At 41.5% G+C, this 19611-nt stretch overlaps 1 protein-coding gene across 1 annotated transcript in view; it reads right to left on the bottom strand.

Annotated features, from left to right (window-relative positions):
* Nucleotides 1–19611, bottom strand: part of focad (focadhesin) — a 110195-nt gene that overhangs the window by 86973 nt on the left and 3611 nt on the right. The window contains exons 2-5 of the mRNA XM_080451202.1: nucleotides 12572–12642; nucleotides 11817–11882; nucleotides 10454–10608; nucleotides 6474–6572 (exon numbers count right to left, since the gene is read on the bottom strand). Of these exons, the coding sequence (XP_080307328.1) occupies nucleotides 6474–6572; nucleotides 10454–10608; nucleotides 11817–11882; nucleotides 12572–12628 (377 nt within the window). The 5' untranslated portion in view covers nucleotides 12629–12642. The remainder of the gene's footprint in view (nucleotides 1–6473; nucleotides 6573–10453; nucleotides 10609–11816; nucleotides 11883–12571; nucleotides 12643–19611) is intronic.

Raw genomic sequence — 19611 nt, 5'->3', positions numbered from 1 at the left:
AGCTAAAAAACATTTTTTGTTTGCCGCTGCGTTTTATTATAGGAGATTTTCAAATGATTCAAAATGTTCTCTTATCTCTTATTTTTCAGCTTTATTTTGACCGTTTTCAAATGTCCTTTTATATTGTTAGTTTTTTTGTAGGTAAAACTTTATTTTTCCGTTTCTTCTTTGTTCTTACTGAATTCAAAATGTCCCGTTCTGTGTTTCCTTTGCTTAAGACCTGGAACGCATCTGTGTCACTTTAGATTTCTTTGGCTATTCAAAAATAGCAGATATGCAAGCTCATAGCGCGGCACCGAGTGCCGCGCTACGAGCTTGCATATCTGCTATTTTTGAAAAATCTTGAAATCATTTTTGGGGATTAAAAAAAAAAAACTGTTAGGATTTAGAAAACATTTTTAAGAAACGCCTCAGGTCTTAATGGGTTAATGCTTCATGTAAAGCACACTGAACTGCCCCCCCCCCCCCCTTGTTGCTGAAATGTGCTCTACAAGTAAACGTCGCCTTGCTTTGCCTCTAATCTGTCTGACCATCTCTCAGCACCTCTCCTCGGGTTGCCCGCGGGGACCTGTCTACCTTCAACTACACCCCACCACCCCACCCCCCTGACCCATCCATCCATCAGGCTCTCACACTGTGTCAGACGCTTTTCAGCTTTTGCCAGAGACAATGGAGGAAGCAGGAAGCGACACAAGAGCGACCTTGGAGCCACCTTGGCCCACCCCGCGTTCCGTTCAACTTACAAGTTCACCGCCGGAGCAAAGCTAGAAAAAGCACCGGGCCGGATCGTCTGAGGGGGGGAAGAGGGGGGGGGGTCTTTTTTTAACAGCCACCTGCTCAGGGGACATCCCCCCCAGGTTTGCACAGGCTTTAGGGTTCGGACACTGTTTTTGGAGGGGGAGGGGGCTTTTTGTTCTCCCCACCCAGACATAAATGTCTTAACCCATTCAATCCAGGAACGCATCTCTGTCATTTAAAGGATCTACACCATGAATAAAAAAAAAAAAAATGATATTTAATATCATATGGTGTATGTCCCTCAAACCTTTTTCAAAAGGTTTGAGCCTAAATCATCACTCAGATATACTCATCCCAAGTCAATTGTCTCTGGCTTATACAGCACTTTCAGCTGCAATACCAAAACGTCCTCTTGGGCAGGGGGGGGCTACTGAGCAATTCTGTCTGGTCAGCATCAATGCAATGGCAATGCAAGTGATGTCACTTGCATTGCCATTCTGAAATGGCCTGTTCAGACACGCCCATTCTGAAAATCTCTGAAATGAGAATGAATGACTGAATGTTAAAAAAAAAAATAAATTCATGGTGTGGCCCCTTTAAAGATTTCTTTGGTATTCAAAAACAGCAGATCTACAAGCTCATAGATCTATGAGCTTGTAGATCTGCTATTTTTGAAAAATCTTGAAAATGTGTGCAAATCTTTGAATATATATTTCTTTTTTTAAGTGAACATTTGTAACTCAAATATTTGCTTCTGAATATTCTACAAAATGAATGTATTTTAAATCCTAACAGTTTAAAAAAAAAACTGCATGTTTCTATAATATCAGTGGTTCTCAAACTTTTTCATGTCAACGACCCCCAAAATGATATGTATTTGGCCGCGGACCCCCACCTCAAAATATTTTGTTCCAGGGACCCCCCCACAGAAGCAAAGATTTGCGTTACAAATGTTGGCTTTAAAAAACTATACTCAAAGATTTTCAAAAATAGCAGATCTACAAACTCGTAGCGCTGCACTCGGTGCAGCGCTACGAGCTTGTATATCTGCTATTTTTTAATAGCCAAAGAAATCGTTCCTGGATTGAATGGGTTAAATCGGCATGTAAAGGACGGCTGGCTCTGCGACCGACTGACCGACTGACTGACCGGGGAGTTCAAATAATACATATGACTGATTATGTTCAAAACAGGGTGCCGGGTGGAAACCTCCTATGTACAAAACTGTTACTTTTCAGGATTCACGATTCAAAAATCATGGAAAATTTAGCACATCTTTGAATATATATATGTTGTAAAGCGAACATGTTTTAATTCAAATCTTTGCTTCTGGGGATTCTACAAATGTCTTCTAAATCCTAACGTATGCTGCTATATCAGTGGTTCTCAAACTTTGTTTATGTCAGGGACCCCCAAAAGTGATGTATTTGTCTGACATCAGTTGGGGGAGAAGGTCTGACTGGAACTACAGGAAACATGGGGGCTGTAGTGCATTGTAGTCCAGGAAGAACTGACATTCTTTACGATGATGTAACAGTGGGCGAAATCACGTTCAAAACACAGAAAAAATACAAAACACACTCCAACATCACGTTTATTATGTCCTCAATTTCATTAAAATATAGGGTTTGGGTGCAAAATCGTCAAAGTTGGCCCTTTTATATCGTGCAGCCAGCGCCATCTCACCTTACGAGGGGAACCCGTCTTTGAGGGGCCCAAGAAGGCCCCCCCCTCCCCCGATCCCGCTGGGTGCCTAAGTGGCTTAGTGTCTACGCGGCAGATTGTGGCGGGGCAGAGCGGTGGGCAGACGGCTCCACAATGGGCGCCAGTGGGCATCCTCCATTAATCCCCCCACAGCACTTTAAAACAGTCGCCCGGGCGGTGCCAGGCAGGCGCAGAACCGGCCAATGGCAGCGCAGCGCAGCCACCAATCCCCACCCCCGCTGCCCTTCGGTGCAATTCATCTTCACACCGGGGAGACAGGACAGACAGGCAGGCAGGCAGGCAGGCAGGCAGGCAGGCAGGCAGGCAGACAGACAGACAGACAGACAGACAGACAGACAGACAGACAGACAGACAGACAGACATAAAAGGGAACGACAGCAGACACCGCAACGGTGAGGAAAGAAGAGAGAGAGAGAGACAGAGAGAGAGAGAGGGAGAGAAAGGGAGATACAATGAAAGTGAGAGAGAGAGGGACCGTGAGTGAAAAAGGGAGAGTGAGAGAGAGAGAGAGAGAGAGAGAGAGAGAGAGAGAGAGAGAGAGAGAGAGAGAAAAGAGAATGTGAGAGAGAAAATAGTGTGAAAGAGAAAGAAGGGTGAGGGAGAGAGAAGAGAAGAGAGAATGAGATAGAGAGGGTGAGAGAGAGAGAGAAAGAAGAGTGCGAGAGTGACGGAGAGAGAGAGAGAGAATGAGATAGAGAGGGTGAGAGAGAGAGAGAGAAAGAAGAGTGTGAGAGAGTGACGGAGAGAGAGAGAGAAGAGAGAATGAGATAGAGAGGTTGAGAGAGACAGAGAAAGAAAGAGAGAGAATCAGGGGGAGAGAGGTGGGAAAGGGGGATGAGAAATAGAGACTGGTAGAGTGAAGGGGGGGGGGGGGTGTGTGGGGGGGACAGAGAAAAGAACCAGTCTCAGTCTCTGATCCCCTCCCGCTGTAACTGATTAAGGACTGGAGGCCCCGGGAATCTTGGCAGAGGCACACATCAAAGCCTCGGAAAAGAGGAGGGGAGGGGGGTCTTTCTCCAAGGCTTCCACCAAAAAAAAAGTACAGGACTAGTACTGTATTTACATGTGCACCGGGGGCGTCGTCATCATGGCACGGACGCACGGCGGTTCCAATCCTCGCATCACAAATAGGACGTCTTGCCTGTCCTTTAGCTATACGACCCCCTTTGTCTGCTATAACCCGATTTTTTTTTAGAAATAATGTCAGCAAACACACACACACGCACACACACGCACACACACACTCACACACACACATGCGCGTGCGCACTTGAACGGTGTCTGGTTTCCCCGAAAAGGAACAAGTGTTGAAGTACAACTTAGAATTACTTGACTTCAGAGTATTTCAGTTTTTCCAATACTTCCACTACATCAACAACACAATAAATATTGCACTTTTTTACCTCGACTACAATGATTTGACAGCTTTAGTTACTAGCTACTTTGCGGTTTTAGATTATCTTAATAATATGAAACATACATTAACAAATGAAACCTTGGGACAGTATACTTTGGTTATTCAAAAGTGGCTGACGTGCAAGCTCACATCGAGTTGCAACGCAAGTACAATATATAGTATTTCTGCATTGTGGTATTGGCACTTTTACTAAAGTAAAAAGAACAAAGTCTGAGTACTTCTTCCACCACTGGCCTGAACTGTAGCTGTAGTCACAAAAGATGAGATTGGTTCTACTGCTTGGACCCTTGCATGACATACTTTAAATCACTACAGCAGTCAGGGCTCGGTATCGAACTTCGATACCGAGCTTTCTTTCTTGGCATCTACCAATTGAAAGCATCAGTACTACTCCGTATCAAAACCTAAGGGTTAAAGTTGTGTTAAATACACTAGGTATATTTTCTGTAATGATTTGTATCGTAATTTCAATGTGTAAAGTTTTCTTTAAAAAAAATGGATTAAAAATAATAATGGTGCCCTGGACCACTGGCGTAGCGGTCCAGGCACCTAGGCTCAGTGCAGCGTGGTTAGAGTCGCGGGTTAGAGTCCCGATCCCGACAGCCTTTGCTTCATGTCACTCCCCATTTCCTGTCAGCCTATACTAAAGGCATAAAAAAGCCCAAAAATAAATCTGTAAAAGAATTATAATGAATTATAATGTATGTGGAGAACCTAATCAAAAATGTAGAGGACAAATTGGCTTCCTTTACAGAAACAGGTCCTGTTTTTCTTTTACCAGCAGAAAGACTATTGTTCAATCTGTAATAATGTCTGTATTTGACTATGGGGATATACTGTATATGCATGCTTCACTCTCCACACTGAAGCCTCTGGAAGCAGTCTACCACAGTGCTTTGCGTTTTATTACTGGCGATGATTATCTCACCCATCATCACTGTATTTTATATGATAAAGTGGGCTGGCCATCTCTCGCAGTTCGTAGAGAGCAACATTGTATTTTATTTACTTATAAGGCCTTGTTTGGTAAACTTCCTTTATACCTATCCTCGCCTTTGGAACCAAAGGTTACTGGACATTCAACACGTTCACAAACACACATTAGATATACCAGTCCACGTAAGAGCAGTGAACAAGGAAAAACTGCTTTCATGTATTATGCTCCACACAAATGGAACAAACTTCAGGACTCTCTGAAACTGGTGTGATTGGTCTCAATAGAGACATTCAAGGTTCTTCTTGATGACACTCTACATAGTGACTGGACCTGTATTCATGTAACTATTCCACAATCTCTGAATGCTATATAGAGTCTGGAACTACAACTCCCAAAATCCGAGAGAGGAAACTGGCACTTCCGTTCACGAAAATATCTTTTAAAATATCTTTACACTTTACTTTTTAATTTCCATTTCTGCTAAGCAGCAAGCTATGTATAGGGCATAGCAGTGGTGGCCATTTTCTGGTTCCACTTCAAAATAGTCAATGCATTTTTCCCCATTGACATTTCCAAAAATATTTATATCAATTATTTTAAGCCTAGAATCAAGCCATCCAGGGTCCTGGTGAATCATGACCATAAAACGTTTGATTCTGTGAAAAACCTTTTTTGAAAACGGCAAAACAAAGGGTATTTATTAAATATAGTATATCATATAATATAATTAAATACAAAATAAAATAAAATCACAGAAAAAAATGTTTAATGGTCATGATTCACCAGGACCCTGGATGGCTTGATTGTAGGCTTAAATGAATTGATCTAAATATTTTTGGAAATGTCAATGGGAAAAATGCATTATATATTCTAATCATGATCAGAGCTTCCGAGTCCCAGACTGTATGCCGGAAACATTCGAAAATTGTGGGAGGCAACAGTCGCGAGACTATGTTTCATGTAACACTATGTGTATTTGCATCTGTGACATTGTAATGTGATTCAAATGTTTGTTATTGTTTCTCATTATGTATGTATTGTATATGTTGTTATCAGGGCGTCCTTGAAAAAGAGAGCTTGCTCTCAATGGGCTTCCCTGAATAAATAAAGGAAAAAGAAAGAAAGAAAGATAATAATGGTATCGGAAAAAATATTGTTCAGGGACCAGTATTGAAATCAACATTTCAAATTGGTATCGATGTCTTTAGCATAGACTTGTTTTATTAAGGTTGGCCATTATTAAACACTCTTTAGCCCATTCAATCCGGGAACGCATCCGTGTCATTTTAAGATTTCTTTGGCTATTAAAAAATAGCGGATATATAAGCTCATAACGCGGCACTCTGTGCCACACTATGAGCTAAATCTTTGCTTCTAGGGGTCCTAAATACATATCATTGTTGTTGTTTGGTTGCTATATCAGTGGTGCTCCAACCTTTTCCATGTCAAGGACCCCCAAAATTATATCTATTTGGCCGCGGACCCCCATCTCAAAATATGTTGTTCCAGGGAACCCCAGAAGCACATATTGGAGTTAAAAATGTTCACTTAAAAATATATATATATATTCAAAGACAGGTGTAGGGTGTTACCTGATGGAGTATGGACAGGTGTAGGGTGTTACCTGATGGAGTATGGACAGGTGTAGGGTGTTACCTGATGGAGTATGGACAGGTGTAGGGTGCCTCGGTGTCTCTCCGGTCCGCCTGCATCTGCAGCAGCCTGCCCATCACCTTGATCAGACCCTGGACGTTCCTGAGCACCGCCACAAGAGGACAGACACGACACATTACCAATCAATCATCAATGATCAATGTAACAGTACCTCTAGATCAGTGGTTCTCAACCTTTTCGGGCCGTGACCCCCAAAAAGAATCATATTTGAACTGGGGACCCCCCAACCTGATAAGCACTTGGAATGACTCGGTTCCGCAGATAAATATTGTGAAAATAGCAGATCTACAAGCTCACATTTGTTTTCCTCTTTCTTAGGTTATTTGATAATTTTGCCAATGTTTGAACAGTTAGTTTGTTGAATACTTTTTATGCAGTAATGGTCTTTTTCTTTGCTTTCTTTTGGGTATTAAAAAGGTCTTAAAAGTCCTTAAAAAGTCCTTCACTGTCATCTGGGAGGCCGATTCTGAAAATGTTGCTATATCAGTGCTGCTCAAGCTTTTTCATGTCAATGACCCCCAAAATTATATGTATTTGGCCGCGGACCCCCATCTTTAGTTCCAGGGACCCCAGAAGCAAAGATTTGAGTTCAAATTGTTCGCTTTAAAAGACATATCTATTCAAAGATTTGGACTATTTATTTCAGATTTTTTTTTAAATAGCAGATCTACAAGCTCATAGTATGAGCAAGTAGATCTGCTATTTTTGAATAGCCAAAGTATAAAATAATGCTTTTTAGCTCAAATCTAAAATGACACCGATGCCGGTTTTAATGGGTTAACAAAGAAAGTATATTTCAAGTCATAATGTTCCAATATTCTGCACCAATCAACGTGAAAATAACTCACAGCCTCTTCCCTTAATTAACATAATTAATAACACATGTCCGTATATACATCAAGACATTTCTTACATTATGGACGCTCGTTATGGACTTTCAGAAAGCATTCGGCAAAACATAAAAAGATAAAGAGAGAAAATGAATAACCCACATAAGCCCTATATTGTTTGTCATATGCAGAATAGCGAAAATAGCCGATGTACAAGCTTGTAGATCGGCCATTTTAAAGATTTTCGAATTTGTTTAAAGATGTATAAGATATACAAGTTTCTAGATTGTTTTTGTTTTAATTATTTGACATTTTTTATTGAATTTTATTTAAAAAATAATTAAAGTAGAGTAAGTGATATGCTTTGGTAAAAACAAAACGGTTAAGGTTAAAGCTCTATATTCTAATCGTACTCATTGCTATAGCGTGTTTGTTCAGTAACAGGAGTCTCCCTGTATCTCCCTGTATGTAGCTCTTTAATAAACAGAAAATACATTTTCAGGAGGGTTGCACATTTTCAGCCAATCAGGAGAGAATATCCATTTATCAGCTTAAATTTCATAGTGTACCAGTTCCAATTTTGTCTGCTCATTTCTTTCATAACCTCCAATTCATTTTCTGTTTAATAATGGGCTGGAGAGACAGGGATCCTCCCAAACACTCTATAGCAATAATTACTATCAGAAGACTTACCCTACCTTTAAGCTTCTTGATTATCTTTAAATTCTTTGAAATGTTTACTTACATTTTAATTAAAAAAATTGAATTGTAACTCTTTCGAAATGTACGTCTATACATTTACGTCTATAATGACATGCCCAAAACAGGCACGCCTGGGTTAACTCATTCACTGCCAATAACGCATATATGCGTTCTATTGAATCCCTGCCTGCCTGCCAATAACGCATAAATGCGTTCTATTGAAAAAAAAAAAGTACTTTTTGTTTTTCAATAAAAAATCTCTGGCAGCCAACAGCTAAAAATCTGAAATAACTCTGGCAGCTGGTGAGTTAACATGGTTAATGTGACCGGAGACAAATGAACCCATCTTCAAGGAGACCAGTCCTTGTCATCACAACAGGACAGCTCTCATAGATGTGTGTTGGTGATACATGGTCCCATTACCAGTGATAGAAAGTAACTGAGTACATTTACTTAAGTACTGTACTTAAGTAAAAAAAAAAAATAGTATCTGTACTTTACTTGAGTATTTGTATTTTTTGATACATATGGCTTTCACTCCCTTTGACTACACTACATTTCCAGGAAGGGGAAAATAAGCTACTTTATGAATTAACCACTTGAGCCTTGTTTCAAATATATATTTTTAAGAGCTTGTACTTTTGAAATACAAATTTGACAGAGCAATACCTTGGCTCAAGTAACTGGGGGTCGGTTGAGTACTTTATCCATATTATATGGTTGTGATACAGTATATCGGTCCCATTACACAGTGATGTGGCACAAGGCAGGAGGAGGACACATCATCTCAGCAGCTGGGGAAAGGTCACCGTGGCTGTTAGGTCGTCCATGCTCCCCGCAGCCACCACGGTCATTATCTTAGAGAACGATCAATAGATCCACGTCAGCCACGCCGGTGACAAGGACAGCGTGACAGGAGGGCCGGGTCGGGGGGGGGGGGGGGGGGGGGGGCATGATGGTGCCAGTGGAAAGAATGCCTCTGCAATGCCACACTGTGTGATCCTCAGCCTGATGCCACCCCTCGTTTCGTTTGGCTGACCTCAGTGGTGGGAAAAGTACTCAATTTTTTTTGCTTACGTAAAAGTATCAATACTGCAATGTAAAAGTAAAATCTACACGCTCACAATGTGTCGCATCGCAACACATTGTGAGCTTGTAGATTGGCTATTTTCAAATGGCCGAAATGTATATAGGGCTGAAGTGGTTAATGTATGTTTTGTAATAATAATAAAAATCTACAAAGTAACTAATAACTAAAGTTGTCAAATAATTGTAGTGGAGTAAAAGTGCAATATTTGCCTCTGAGATGTAGTGGAATAGAAGTAAAAGTATTGGAAATTGGAAATACAAATACCTCAAAATTGTACTTAAGTACAGTACTTGATTAAATGTACTTAGTTTACTTTACACCACTGCAAGCGGTGAAATGTTGGTGGCACATGATATTGTGAAACGGTTTCAGTGGAGACGGCCCCATAGTAAACCATAATGTCACTTCCTCATCATAAATCTTCATTTGAGGTGCTTAAATTAAATGGCAGGAACTTAAACTTCTGCCTACTCTTCATACGTACAAATGATGCTCCAAGACATTTTTACACTGTTCAGACGTTTGATGATGGATTTGGTTTCTTGCTCAAACACACATGGCTTGTTAAGTGTTAACGGACAGGCGTTCGCTTATAGTTTTAAACCGTTAGTTAGTTAGGAAGTCACTCCGAGGCCCCGGGTTCTATGTTCCCCGGGTTCTATGTTCCCCACTTACCTACCCCTAAACCTAACCCTAACCCTAGTGGGGGAACATAGAACCCGGGGAACATAGGGAAGACCCCACTCTGAGACTCTGAGTAGAACCGCAGCTCCTTCACGTGGAAAGCAAAGGTCGTCGGGATCGGGGCTCGAACCCGCGACACGCAGCCTAGGTTTGCGTGTCGCCTAGTTTGAGAACCACTGATATTATAGCAAAATAAGACCTTCGTAGAATCTCCAAAATGTTTGCCTCTTTCTCATGTTATTTGACCATTTTCTTTTTGTCACTTTACTGTCATCTGGGGACCCCCCCAAAATCATATGGGGGGGTCCCCACAGGTTGAGAACCAGTGGCTTAACTCAGGGGTTCTCAAACTTTTTCATGTGAAGGACCCCCAAAATGTATTTGGCCGCGGACTCCCATCTCAAATATTTTGTTCCAGGCACCCCCAGAAGCAAAGATTTGAGTTACAAATGTTCGCTTAAAAAAAGATCTATTCAAAGGTTTGCACATAATGTCACAATTTTTCAAAAATAGCCAAAGTATAAAAGATTAAAGTGGTTCAAATTATTGTGATGCTATATTAACACATTTAGCTGGGAACCCCCTGGAACCCCCCCAAGGACCCCTGGGGGTCCCCGGACCCCACTTTGAGAACCAGTGGCCTATAACTACGGTACCTGGCCGAGGGCAGAAGGTTGAGGATGGTGTTGAGGATGTTCTGTAGGTCGGCGTGGCCTTGCTCCACCAGCAGAACCAGGGCGTCGCAGCAGGTGGAACGCACCGGGGCGCAGTCACTGCAGCACTGCTCCCACAGCGCCTCCATGGCCGCACCCTGGAAGAAGCACAGCGGGGGATTTCTTTGGCTAAAAATAGCAGATCTACAAGCTCATAGCGCGGCACCGACTGCCGCGCTATGAGCTTGTAGATCTGCTATTTAAAAAAAGAAACGTGAACATTTCTGCAAATCTTTGAATATATACTGTATATATTTTTTAAAGCGAACATTTGTAACTCAAATCTTTGATTCTGGGGGGGGGGGGGGGGGCCCTGGAACAAAACATTTGAGATGGGGGTCCGTTGCTATATCAGTGGTGCTCCAACTTTTCCATGTCAAGGACCCCCAAAATGATACGTATTTGGCCACGGACCACCATTACAAAATATGTTGTTCCAGGGACCCCCAGAATAGCCAGAGGCTACGAGCTCAATCCATGGTCTTGAAGGGCGGACCCAAACACAGCCGCCTGGATTTGTGCGTGGCTTCCTATTGCTTCACCAATCTATGTCCCCGCCTCCCCTCCCATCCCCCCCTCGGCCTGTGCACGGAGCACGCTGACGTCACCAAATTTAGAGCGACGCCCCTCTGCACTCTGATTGGTTAGGAGATAACAAGGTCCAAGACCATCGTTCCTGCATCGCTCCCCCAGGCTTTTTTTCTTTTGTAACAAAAAAAAAAGCCTGGGTTTCCGAGGCTACCCCCAGAAGCACAGATCGGAGTTAAAAATGTTCGCTTTAAAACACATATATATATTCAAAGATTTGCAAAGATCTACAAGCTTGCGGCACTTTTAACCGGTATTTTTTGGTTAAAAAAATCTTTTTGTTAAAAGGTTAAAGCACTATATTCTGATAGTAATCATTGCTAGAATGTTTGTTCAGTCACACGGTTCTCCCTGTCTCTCCAGCTCTCTCTCTTTGCCTGCCAACGACGAGATTTGTCGTCAAATTCTGCCAAGGACTTTGTGTTTTCAGTGGTTTTCCACCTGATGGCGCTGTTCGCTACCCAATGAATGATGCTTTCACTGCCAGATGACGACAGACCCGGAATTGACCCGGAAGAAAAAAAAAACGTCTTGTTTACCTTGTTCATTTCCTGTGGGAAAATGCCTACAGTATCTCTGTTACCCACATGGAGACCCCGGTTACTGAACAAACAATAGTCTATACTATCAGAATATAAAGCTATTTAACACTTATTTTAGCAAAGAAATATCACTTACAGTACCTTTAAGGGTTTGAAGCTCACGGAAACACACTCACCTGAGAGGAGATCTTTTCATTTTGACCCTTTTCTTTGAGTACAGCAGCAACAAGGCTTCTCACTGTCTGTTTATGGAATGAACAACAAGATGGACATTCGGGTCAAAAGCGGCAACATGAGACTTGCTTTTCCATCCACTTACTGTACCCCAATAACGCTAAAACATTTTTAAAAGGACCATAGTGGTGGAGTCAGTTGATTTGAATGTGATGTGGAAATCATTTCGCTGAGACATGACACTTCATTGAGGTAATCAAATACACAAAATATCACTGCTATAACTGTTTGTCAATACATTTTAAAGTAGATTGATTTGAAAAGTTGAAGAAATTATTTTGGAGAGAAATTCTAAAAGTAATGGTCTTGTTTATGTGTGAAAACTCCTAAGTTCATGTTGAAGTTCAACTTGATTGTTGTGCATTGCAATGTACTGTACAACACTTTGTAATGTACTGTACAACACTTTGACACTCACTTGACTTAACAAATGCATGTGTTAAATAAATAATACAAATATATATTCTTTACAGTGTCTAGTTAGCAAACAAACTAAACTGAAATTCATGAAAGCGTGAATTGACATGAAGTACTTTTCACCCATGAAAAGGTCTGCGCAAACCAGTGTGTGAAGGTCTGAAACCCATTTTAACCAGGCAGCAATTTATTACACAATTACACAACAGAAAGTGAAATAGCAGCGTCAGTGCAGCGAGAATGCACACATTGCAAACATCACAAGCTGTCAGCGTCTTACCTGGGCTTGTATGATGGGACTGGGGAAGTCAAAACGTGCCTTCAGACCCTCACTCATCTTCTCTGGTCATGCTTGAAAAGGACAAAAGAAAAGATAATTCCACTAAAAGTCAATGTCCAACTAAGTGACCATATTCCCACGGTGGCCATTTTGCTCTTACTAGAGGTTCGGGCCACTATGCGGCTCTAGCATCTAGAGTTCAGGCCGCTACGTGGCCTTCACACCTACGTGGCACCGCCATTCCTACTGATATGTCCATAAATAGAGATCTCTGTATATGTCAGTCTTCGTCCCCTTCATGCCCATATATAGAGTTCTCTGTATCTGTCGGTCCGTGTCCCTTTTATGCCCATATGGAGATCCCTAATGTCATCAGTATATGCCCATACTGTATACTGTATGGGCATGCACCCTTTTGTGCCCATATATGGAGCTGAGTTATTTGTTTGCGCCTGATGCCATGACGACACGATTGAGGTTAGACAACACACTCCATATTTGGGCGTAGCTGCATTAAGAACTCCTGAGGGAACAGTGGAACTCAAATGTCTTGTTGTTTTGCCTGCACGTCAAACAAACTGTAACCCCTGATTTATACTTGGTTGCGTGCCGTTATTTTCAGGAAGTATAACTCAAGAGGCTTAAGGGCGCCAAACAAAAAGAAAGCAGACACAGTCACAGACAGGTGGCCTCCCAAAACGTAGGAAAATTTCCCAAGCAAGATCGCGATTTCGCGAAGCCCCCCGTACTCCAAATTAGCTGTCGTAGATTGCATGTCGTCTCTGTGAGGTGGAAACCTCATATGTCCAAAACTAACTTTTTTTAGAATTCAAATTCAAAAACAGCAAAAGTTTTGATAATTTTGTGTGACGCTGTAGCTGTGGAAGACGTACTCAGATATTTTTACTTAAGTAAAAGTAGCAATACCACAATATAAAAATTCTCTGTAACAACTAAAAGGCCCGTGTTCAAAATGTTACTTGAGTCAACGTACAGAAGCATTGGCATCAAAATGCACTTAAAGTACCAAAAGTAACAGTACTAAAATGTTTGAAAATAGCAGATCTACAAGCTCACAACGCGTCGCATAGCGACGCGTTGTGAGCTTGTAGATCGGCCATTTTCAAATAGCCTATGTATAGCATAGGGCTAAAGTGGTTAATGTATGTTTTATAATGTAATAATTTATATCTGCAAAGTAACTAGTAACTAAAGTTTTTTTAAATAATTGTAGTGGAGTAAAAATATAATATTTGCCTCTGAGATGTAGTGGTGTAGAAGTAAAAACTGAAAATTGGAATTACTCCAGTAAAGTAAAAAAATACTTGAGTAAATGTACTTGGTTACATTACACCACTGGTACAGTAGTATGATCAAATAGGGCGTTACATTACGAGAAAAAAATACACAAAAAGTTAGAACGTGGAGATAACAGGTTTCTGCCCGACAGCAAACGATATCAGCAAATGGCGAACGGACACTGGATGGCGGAAAACAAAAGCCCATGCAGTGACACAACAAGCGAGGGGAGAGCTACGTGACCACCTGCCGCTTTCATGGCGCTAATGGACTGATTACAACTTGAAGGGAACACATATTGCTCAGAAGAGAATTGCCGCCCGCCGCCTTTGAAAGCCGACCCCCCCCCCTCCCCTCCCCCCCTTCCACTGTGTAATGTTAGAACTCCTGGCGGCAGGTGACGCCGGGCCACAGCAGGCCGCTACATAATTTTACATGAATCAGATCAATTATTCACAAGTCACGACCGCAGTACACCACCACACCCCCACTGTTGCCATGTCTGCTTGTTATTAAGCGACTTTGGGCTTGTTTTTCTGTAAAGTCGCTTGTAAATATTGCGAGTTTAGTCTTTGGGCTTGTTTCTTAAGTGTGCATCTTTGTTTCCAAATGTCATTTAAACCTGTGGTTCTCAAACATTTTCATGTCAAAAAGGACCCCCAAATGATTATGTATTTGTCCATTGACCCCCGCATCTGAAAATATTTTGTGCCAGGGACCCCCCATACCAGATTTGTGTAAAATGTTTTCTTTTGAAAATATCAGATCTAAAAGCTCACAGTGCGTGCATCACGTTGTCTTGTGAGCTTGTAGATCGGCCATTTTCAAATAGCTGATGTGTATATTAGGTTTAAAGTGCTCATGTGGGGTAGTCGCTTCTTTTGGGCTTGTTTTCATAAACCAGGTTGCTTATTTCTCTCACAAAATCTGGCAACAGTGCATAACCCCCCCCCCCCACTCCCTTCCTCACAGGTTGATCAACAACACAAAAGGAATCAGCAGCTCTCAGGTGCAACCATCAGGAGTACGGGGGCATATGGACCGTGGTGGAAGAACAAGTACGCAGATATTTTACTTTAGTAAAAGTAGCAATACCACAATATAAAAAATACTCTGTTACAAGTAAAAGGCCTGTGTTCAAAATGTTACTTGAGTAAAAGTACTAACGTATTGGCATCAAAATGTACTTAAAAGTACCAAAAGTAAAAGTACTAATGTTTGAAAATCGCGGTGCGACGCGTTGTGAGCTTGTGGATCGGCTATTTTCAAATATCCTATGTATAAAATAGGGCTGAAGTGTTTAATGTGTGTTTTATAATATAATAATTTGTATCTGCAAAGTAACTAGTAACTACAGTTTTCAAATAATTGTAGTGGAGTAAAAGTACAATATGTGCCTCTGAGATGTAGTGGAGTAGAAGTAAAAGTATAGACAATTGGAAATACTTCAATAAAGTACAAGTAACCTCAAAATTGTACTTAAAGGGATACTTCACTCTCGGGCCGGGGACACATTTAAAAAAAATATAAAAAATAAATGAAAAAAGTTATGGAAGATTCATGGCCCCCTCACGCATTAGAGTGTCCTACTAATGTGTGAGGGGGCCATGAATTTTCCATAACTTTTTTCATTTATTTTTAATATTTTTTTTAAATGTGTCCCCGGCCCGAAAGTGAAGTATCCCTTTAAGTACAGTACTTGAGTAAATGTGCTAAGTGGCCACCAGCCAAGGCCAGGAGAGGATGAACCAACAGGTTGCTCTCTCTCGCTCTCTCCCTCTCTCCTCTACACACATGGGAGAGCACGCAGCCAGCCAGCCCACCCTGTCCTAAAACACAGCGACATCCCCCCACCCACCCTGCCAACCCCACCCCCCTGCTGCTATCTGACTGATAAGCCGGCGTGTGGTGGCTGTGCTGTGCTCTCCACCGCACCGCACCGGCCGCCTGCCTTCCACTAAACACTCCTCTCTCTCTCTCTCTGGGCTGTCTCTCTCTCTCTCTCTCTCTCTCTCTCTCTCTCTCTCTCTCCTCTCACACCTGTCACGGAGTGGACCTGCACGTCGCCCACACACACACAGGCAAGGTAAGCACCGAACGACTGAATCCGTTTTATGTGAGCTTTGCCCTAATTTAGCTGAAATACTCCTCTAGCCCTTTAATTTAACCCATTAAGGCCTGAGGATCTACCGATTCTACAAATGTCTTCAAAATCCTAACAGTTTTCTGAAAACCGTATGTTGCTATAATATCAGTGGTGCTCAAAACTTTTTCGTGTCAAGGACCCACCAAAAATGATTATGTATTTGGCCACGGACCCCCATCTCAAAATATTTTGTTCCAGGGACCCCCCAGAAGCAAAGATTTTAGTTAAAAAGATTTTTCAAGTTTTTTTAAATAATTGTAGTGGAGTAAAAGTATAATATTTGCCTCTGAGATGTAGTGGAGTAGAAGTAAAATGGAATTACTCCAGTAAAGCAAAAGAAAATACTTGAGTAAATGTACTTGGTTACATTACACCACTGGTACAGTAGCATGATCAAATAGGGCGTTAAATTACGAGAAAAAATACACAAAAAGTTAGAACGTGGAGATAACAGGTTTCTGCCCGACAGCAAACGATATCAGCAAATGGCGAACGGACACTGGATGGCGGAAAACAAAAGCCCATGCAGTGACACAACAAGAGAGGGGAGAGCTACGTGACCACCTGCCGCTTTCATGGCGCTAATGGACTGATTACAACTTGAAGGGAGCACATATTGCTCAGAAGGGAATTGCCGCCCGCCGCCTCAAAATATTTTGTTCCAGGGACCCCCCAGAAGCAAAGATTTTAGTTAAAAAGATTTTTCAAAAATAGCCAAAGTATAGAATATGGATAAAGTGGTTACACATGCGTTCCCGGTTTGAATGGGTTAAGACTTGAGGCCAATTCTACAAATGCCTTCTAAACCAGTAGTTCTTTCAAAGTTTTTCAAAAATGTTCAAAAATAGCAGATGTACAAGTGACGCGCTGCGAGCTTGTATATCTGCTATTTTTGAATGGTCAACGCTAAAACCTACAATGACCGGTTTTAGTCAAGTGTTTTTTTATTTATTTAAAGGACCCCATAACTCTGAGCGTAAGGGTCCATGTGGTTCCATTTGTATACGCTCAGAGTTACAGACCACTAAAGGGTCCATTTAGAACCCCCACAAAGGAACCCTGAGGGTCCCTGGACCTCACTTTGAGAACCACTGCTCTAGCCGTAATATCTGAGCTTTGTCCTACGTTATAGCTGTAATACTCCTCTAATTTATATCAAGTCTAATCAGGTACATGATGTAACAGAATCTATAGCAGCCTTAATAGTGTAATCTTTCAAGCTTGTAACTGTCATCATCTTTGCATTAGGCATTCTATCACATAGTGTTCTACACAGTCAAATCTGTAAAACAAATACATACATTAGTTAAATTAACAGGCCATACACACCAAGCACTATAAACATAAATATATTGTCAAAACTATCTATGTTTGATTAATTTATTGATTGATTGATTGATTGATTTCCGTATTGACAAAATGTCCAAAACTGCTACTGTTCAGGATTCAAATAGAAAAATAGCAGATCTACAAGCTCAAAACGTGTTCGATACTTTTGTGTGATGCTGTAGTATGATCAAGTAGGACAGTGGTGTCCAAAGTGCGACCCGCGGGCCATTTGAGGCCCGAGGACACATTTTATACGGCCCTTGGCTTCATTCCTAAATTGTATTATGAATATATAGCCTGCACCTTCAAAAAAAATTAAAGATTTATAAAAGTGAAAGTTGCATTTTCCTTCTTCGCCTCAGGATAGCAGCACCTTCTCTAGCTCTTGCTTAACCCTAAAACCGAAATAAAGTAACGCCCAAAATCCGCCTGAAAAACGCACATTTTCGCCCAAAATCCACCTATAACCGAACATTTTCGCGCGCACGGCCCTTGGGTGTTTTCATATTTTCTAATTTGGCCCTATTTGAAAAAAGTTTGGACACCACTGAAGTAGGGCGTTAATTGACCAAAAAATACAAAAGGTTAAATATGGAGATAAGAGGCTTTTGCCCGACGGCGACGATATATATATTCTATATGCTGTCATTGTTGTTTCCGCCAGGCCGAAGGCATGGCGAGAGAGTACGTTTTACCCTCCGTCCGTCCGTGTGTGTCCGTCCGTCCTGTCCGTGTGTTACCACCAAATCTACGGCACCGTTGGCCCGGTCGCTGCGAAACTGTGCACACACACTCCCTGGATGCCAATTCAGAACCTCTGACTAAAATGTTTCACATGGGCCTGTTATAGCGCCACCAGGAGGCCGATTTGTGCAAAACACATGTTTTCACATTACTCCTAGAGTTTTTAACCAAACGTTATGCAAATCGGTACACAGTATCTCTATAGTCATGTGATCAACCCTGATCTGTCCGATTTCCCATATTCCATCCTCATTGGTTAAGGTTGCCATCCAAAGTTTGCAGGATTGGTCCGTTTTGAACAAAATGCCTCAAATCATGAATGCTGCGTCTGATTGCCGTGAAAGACATAAGAATAAATGGCACCCTTTTCACATTGGCCTATTATAGCGCCACCAGGAGGCCAGAATAACGTACCTGACCTGGCGGAGACCTGTGCTCCGAGGAGCACTTTTTCTAGTTTATAGATGTAGTCTGGACACACACTACCATCCAGCATCCACTTGAGTTAGAACCATTTTTAAAATGACAATTCTTATGGTTATCATGTAATAGTTCTGCTTGGTGTGGACAGCCCTGAACACAGAATATTGTTTTCCTGTGAGAACTATTACTTAAGTGGAGGCAGACATTATGACAGAGAAACTTAAAACAAACTTTGCCCTGGGTGTTTAGATAACAAAACAATAGATACATTTTTTTACCCATCATTTCCCTCTATACAACAGCAGATATAAGCCACTGGAGAAGCTCCTTTCTGAATCCTGTATACCTTTTTTTTTGTACAAATACAACAAAAAAGTATACAGGGCTCCGATAGGGCTACCACTGGAGTAGTGTAATGGTGTTTACCTGCAGAAACACATTGCCTTCTAGCTGTATTTTATTTTGGTTTGTTTTGTTTTGGTAGACGTTTGTGAGTAAAAACACCAAAATACAGCGAGAGGAGTGTGTTTCTGCAGGTAAACACCACCACACGGCTCCAGCGGCTGATAACCGCTGGTGTACAGGGAACTGAAATGATGGGGTAAAAAATAAATTTGTTTTGTTATGTAAACACAGGGCAAAGTAAGTTACATACTGTACTACGCCTTTGGCCCATTAAAACCAGGAAAGCATCTGTGTCATTTTAGATTTTAGGTTGGCTTTTCAAAAATAGTAGATGTGCAAGCTAGCAGCACAGCTCAAAGTGACGCGCTGTGAGCTTGTAAATCTGCTATTTTTGAAAAATCTTGAAATAATTTAAGACAAATCTTCTCTTCTGGGGGTCCCTGGCACAAAACATTTACATTTTGCGGGTCCTTGGCATGAAAAGAAAGTTGAAGAACTACTGGTTTAGAATGCATCTCGTAGAATCGGCCTCAGGTCTTAATGGATTAACCCATTAAGACCGGGAACGCATCTGTGTCACTTACGATTTATTTGGCTATTCAAAAATAGCAGATATACAAGCTCATAGCGCTATGAGCTTGTATATCAGCTTTTTTTTTTATCGTGATTTTTTTGGAAATATTTGAGTATACAT

This window comes from Gymnoscopelus braueri (genome assembly GCF_963280865.1).
Source record: "Gymnoscopelus braueri genome assembly, chromosome: 15".
NCBI lineage: Eukaryota > Metazoa > Chordata > Actinopteri > Myctophiformes > Myctophidae > Gymnoscopelus > Gymnoscopelus braueri.
Note: the sequence above shows the minus strand (reverse complement) of the source record. Positions and strands in the feature narration are given on the sequence as shown.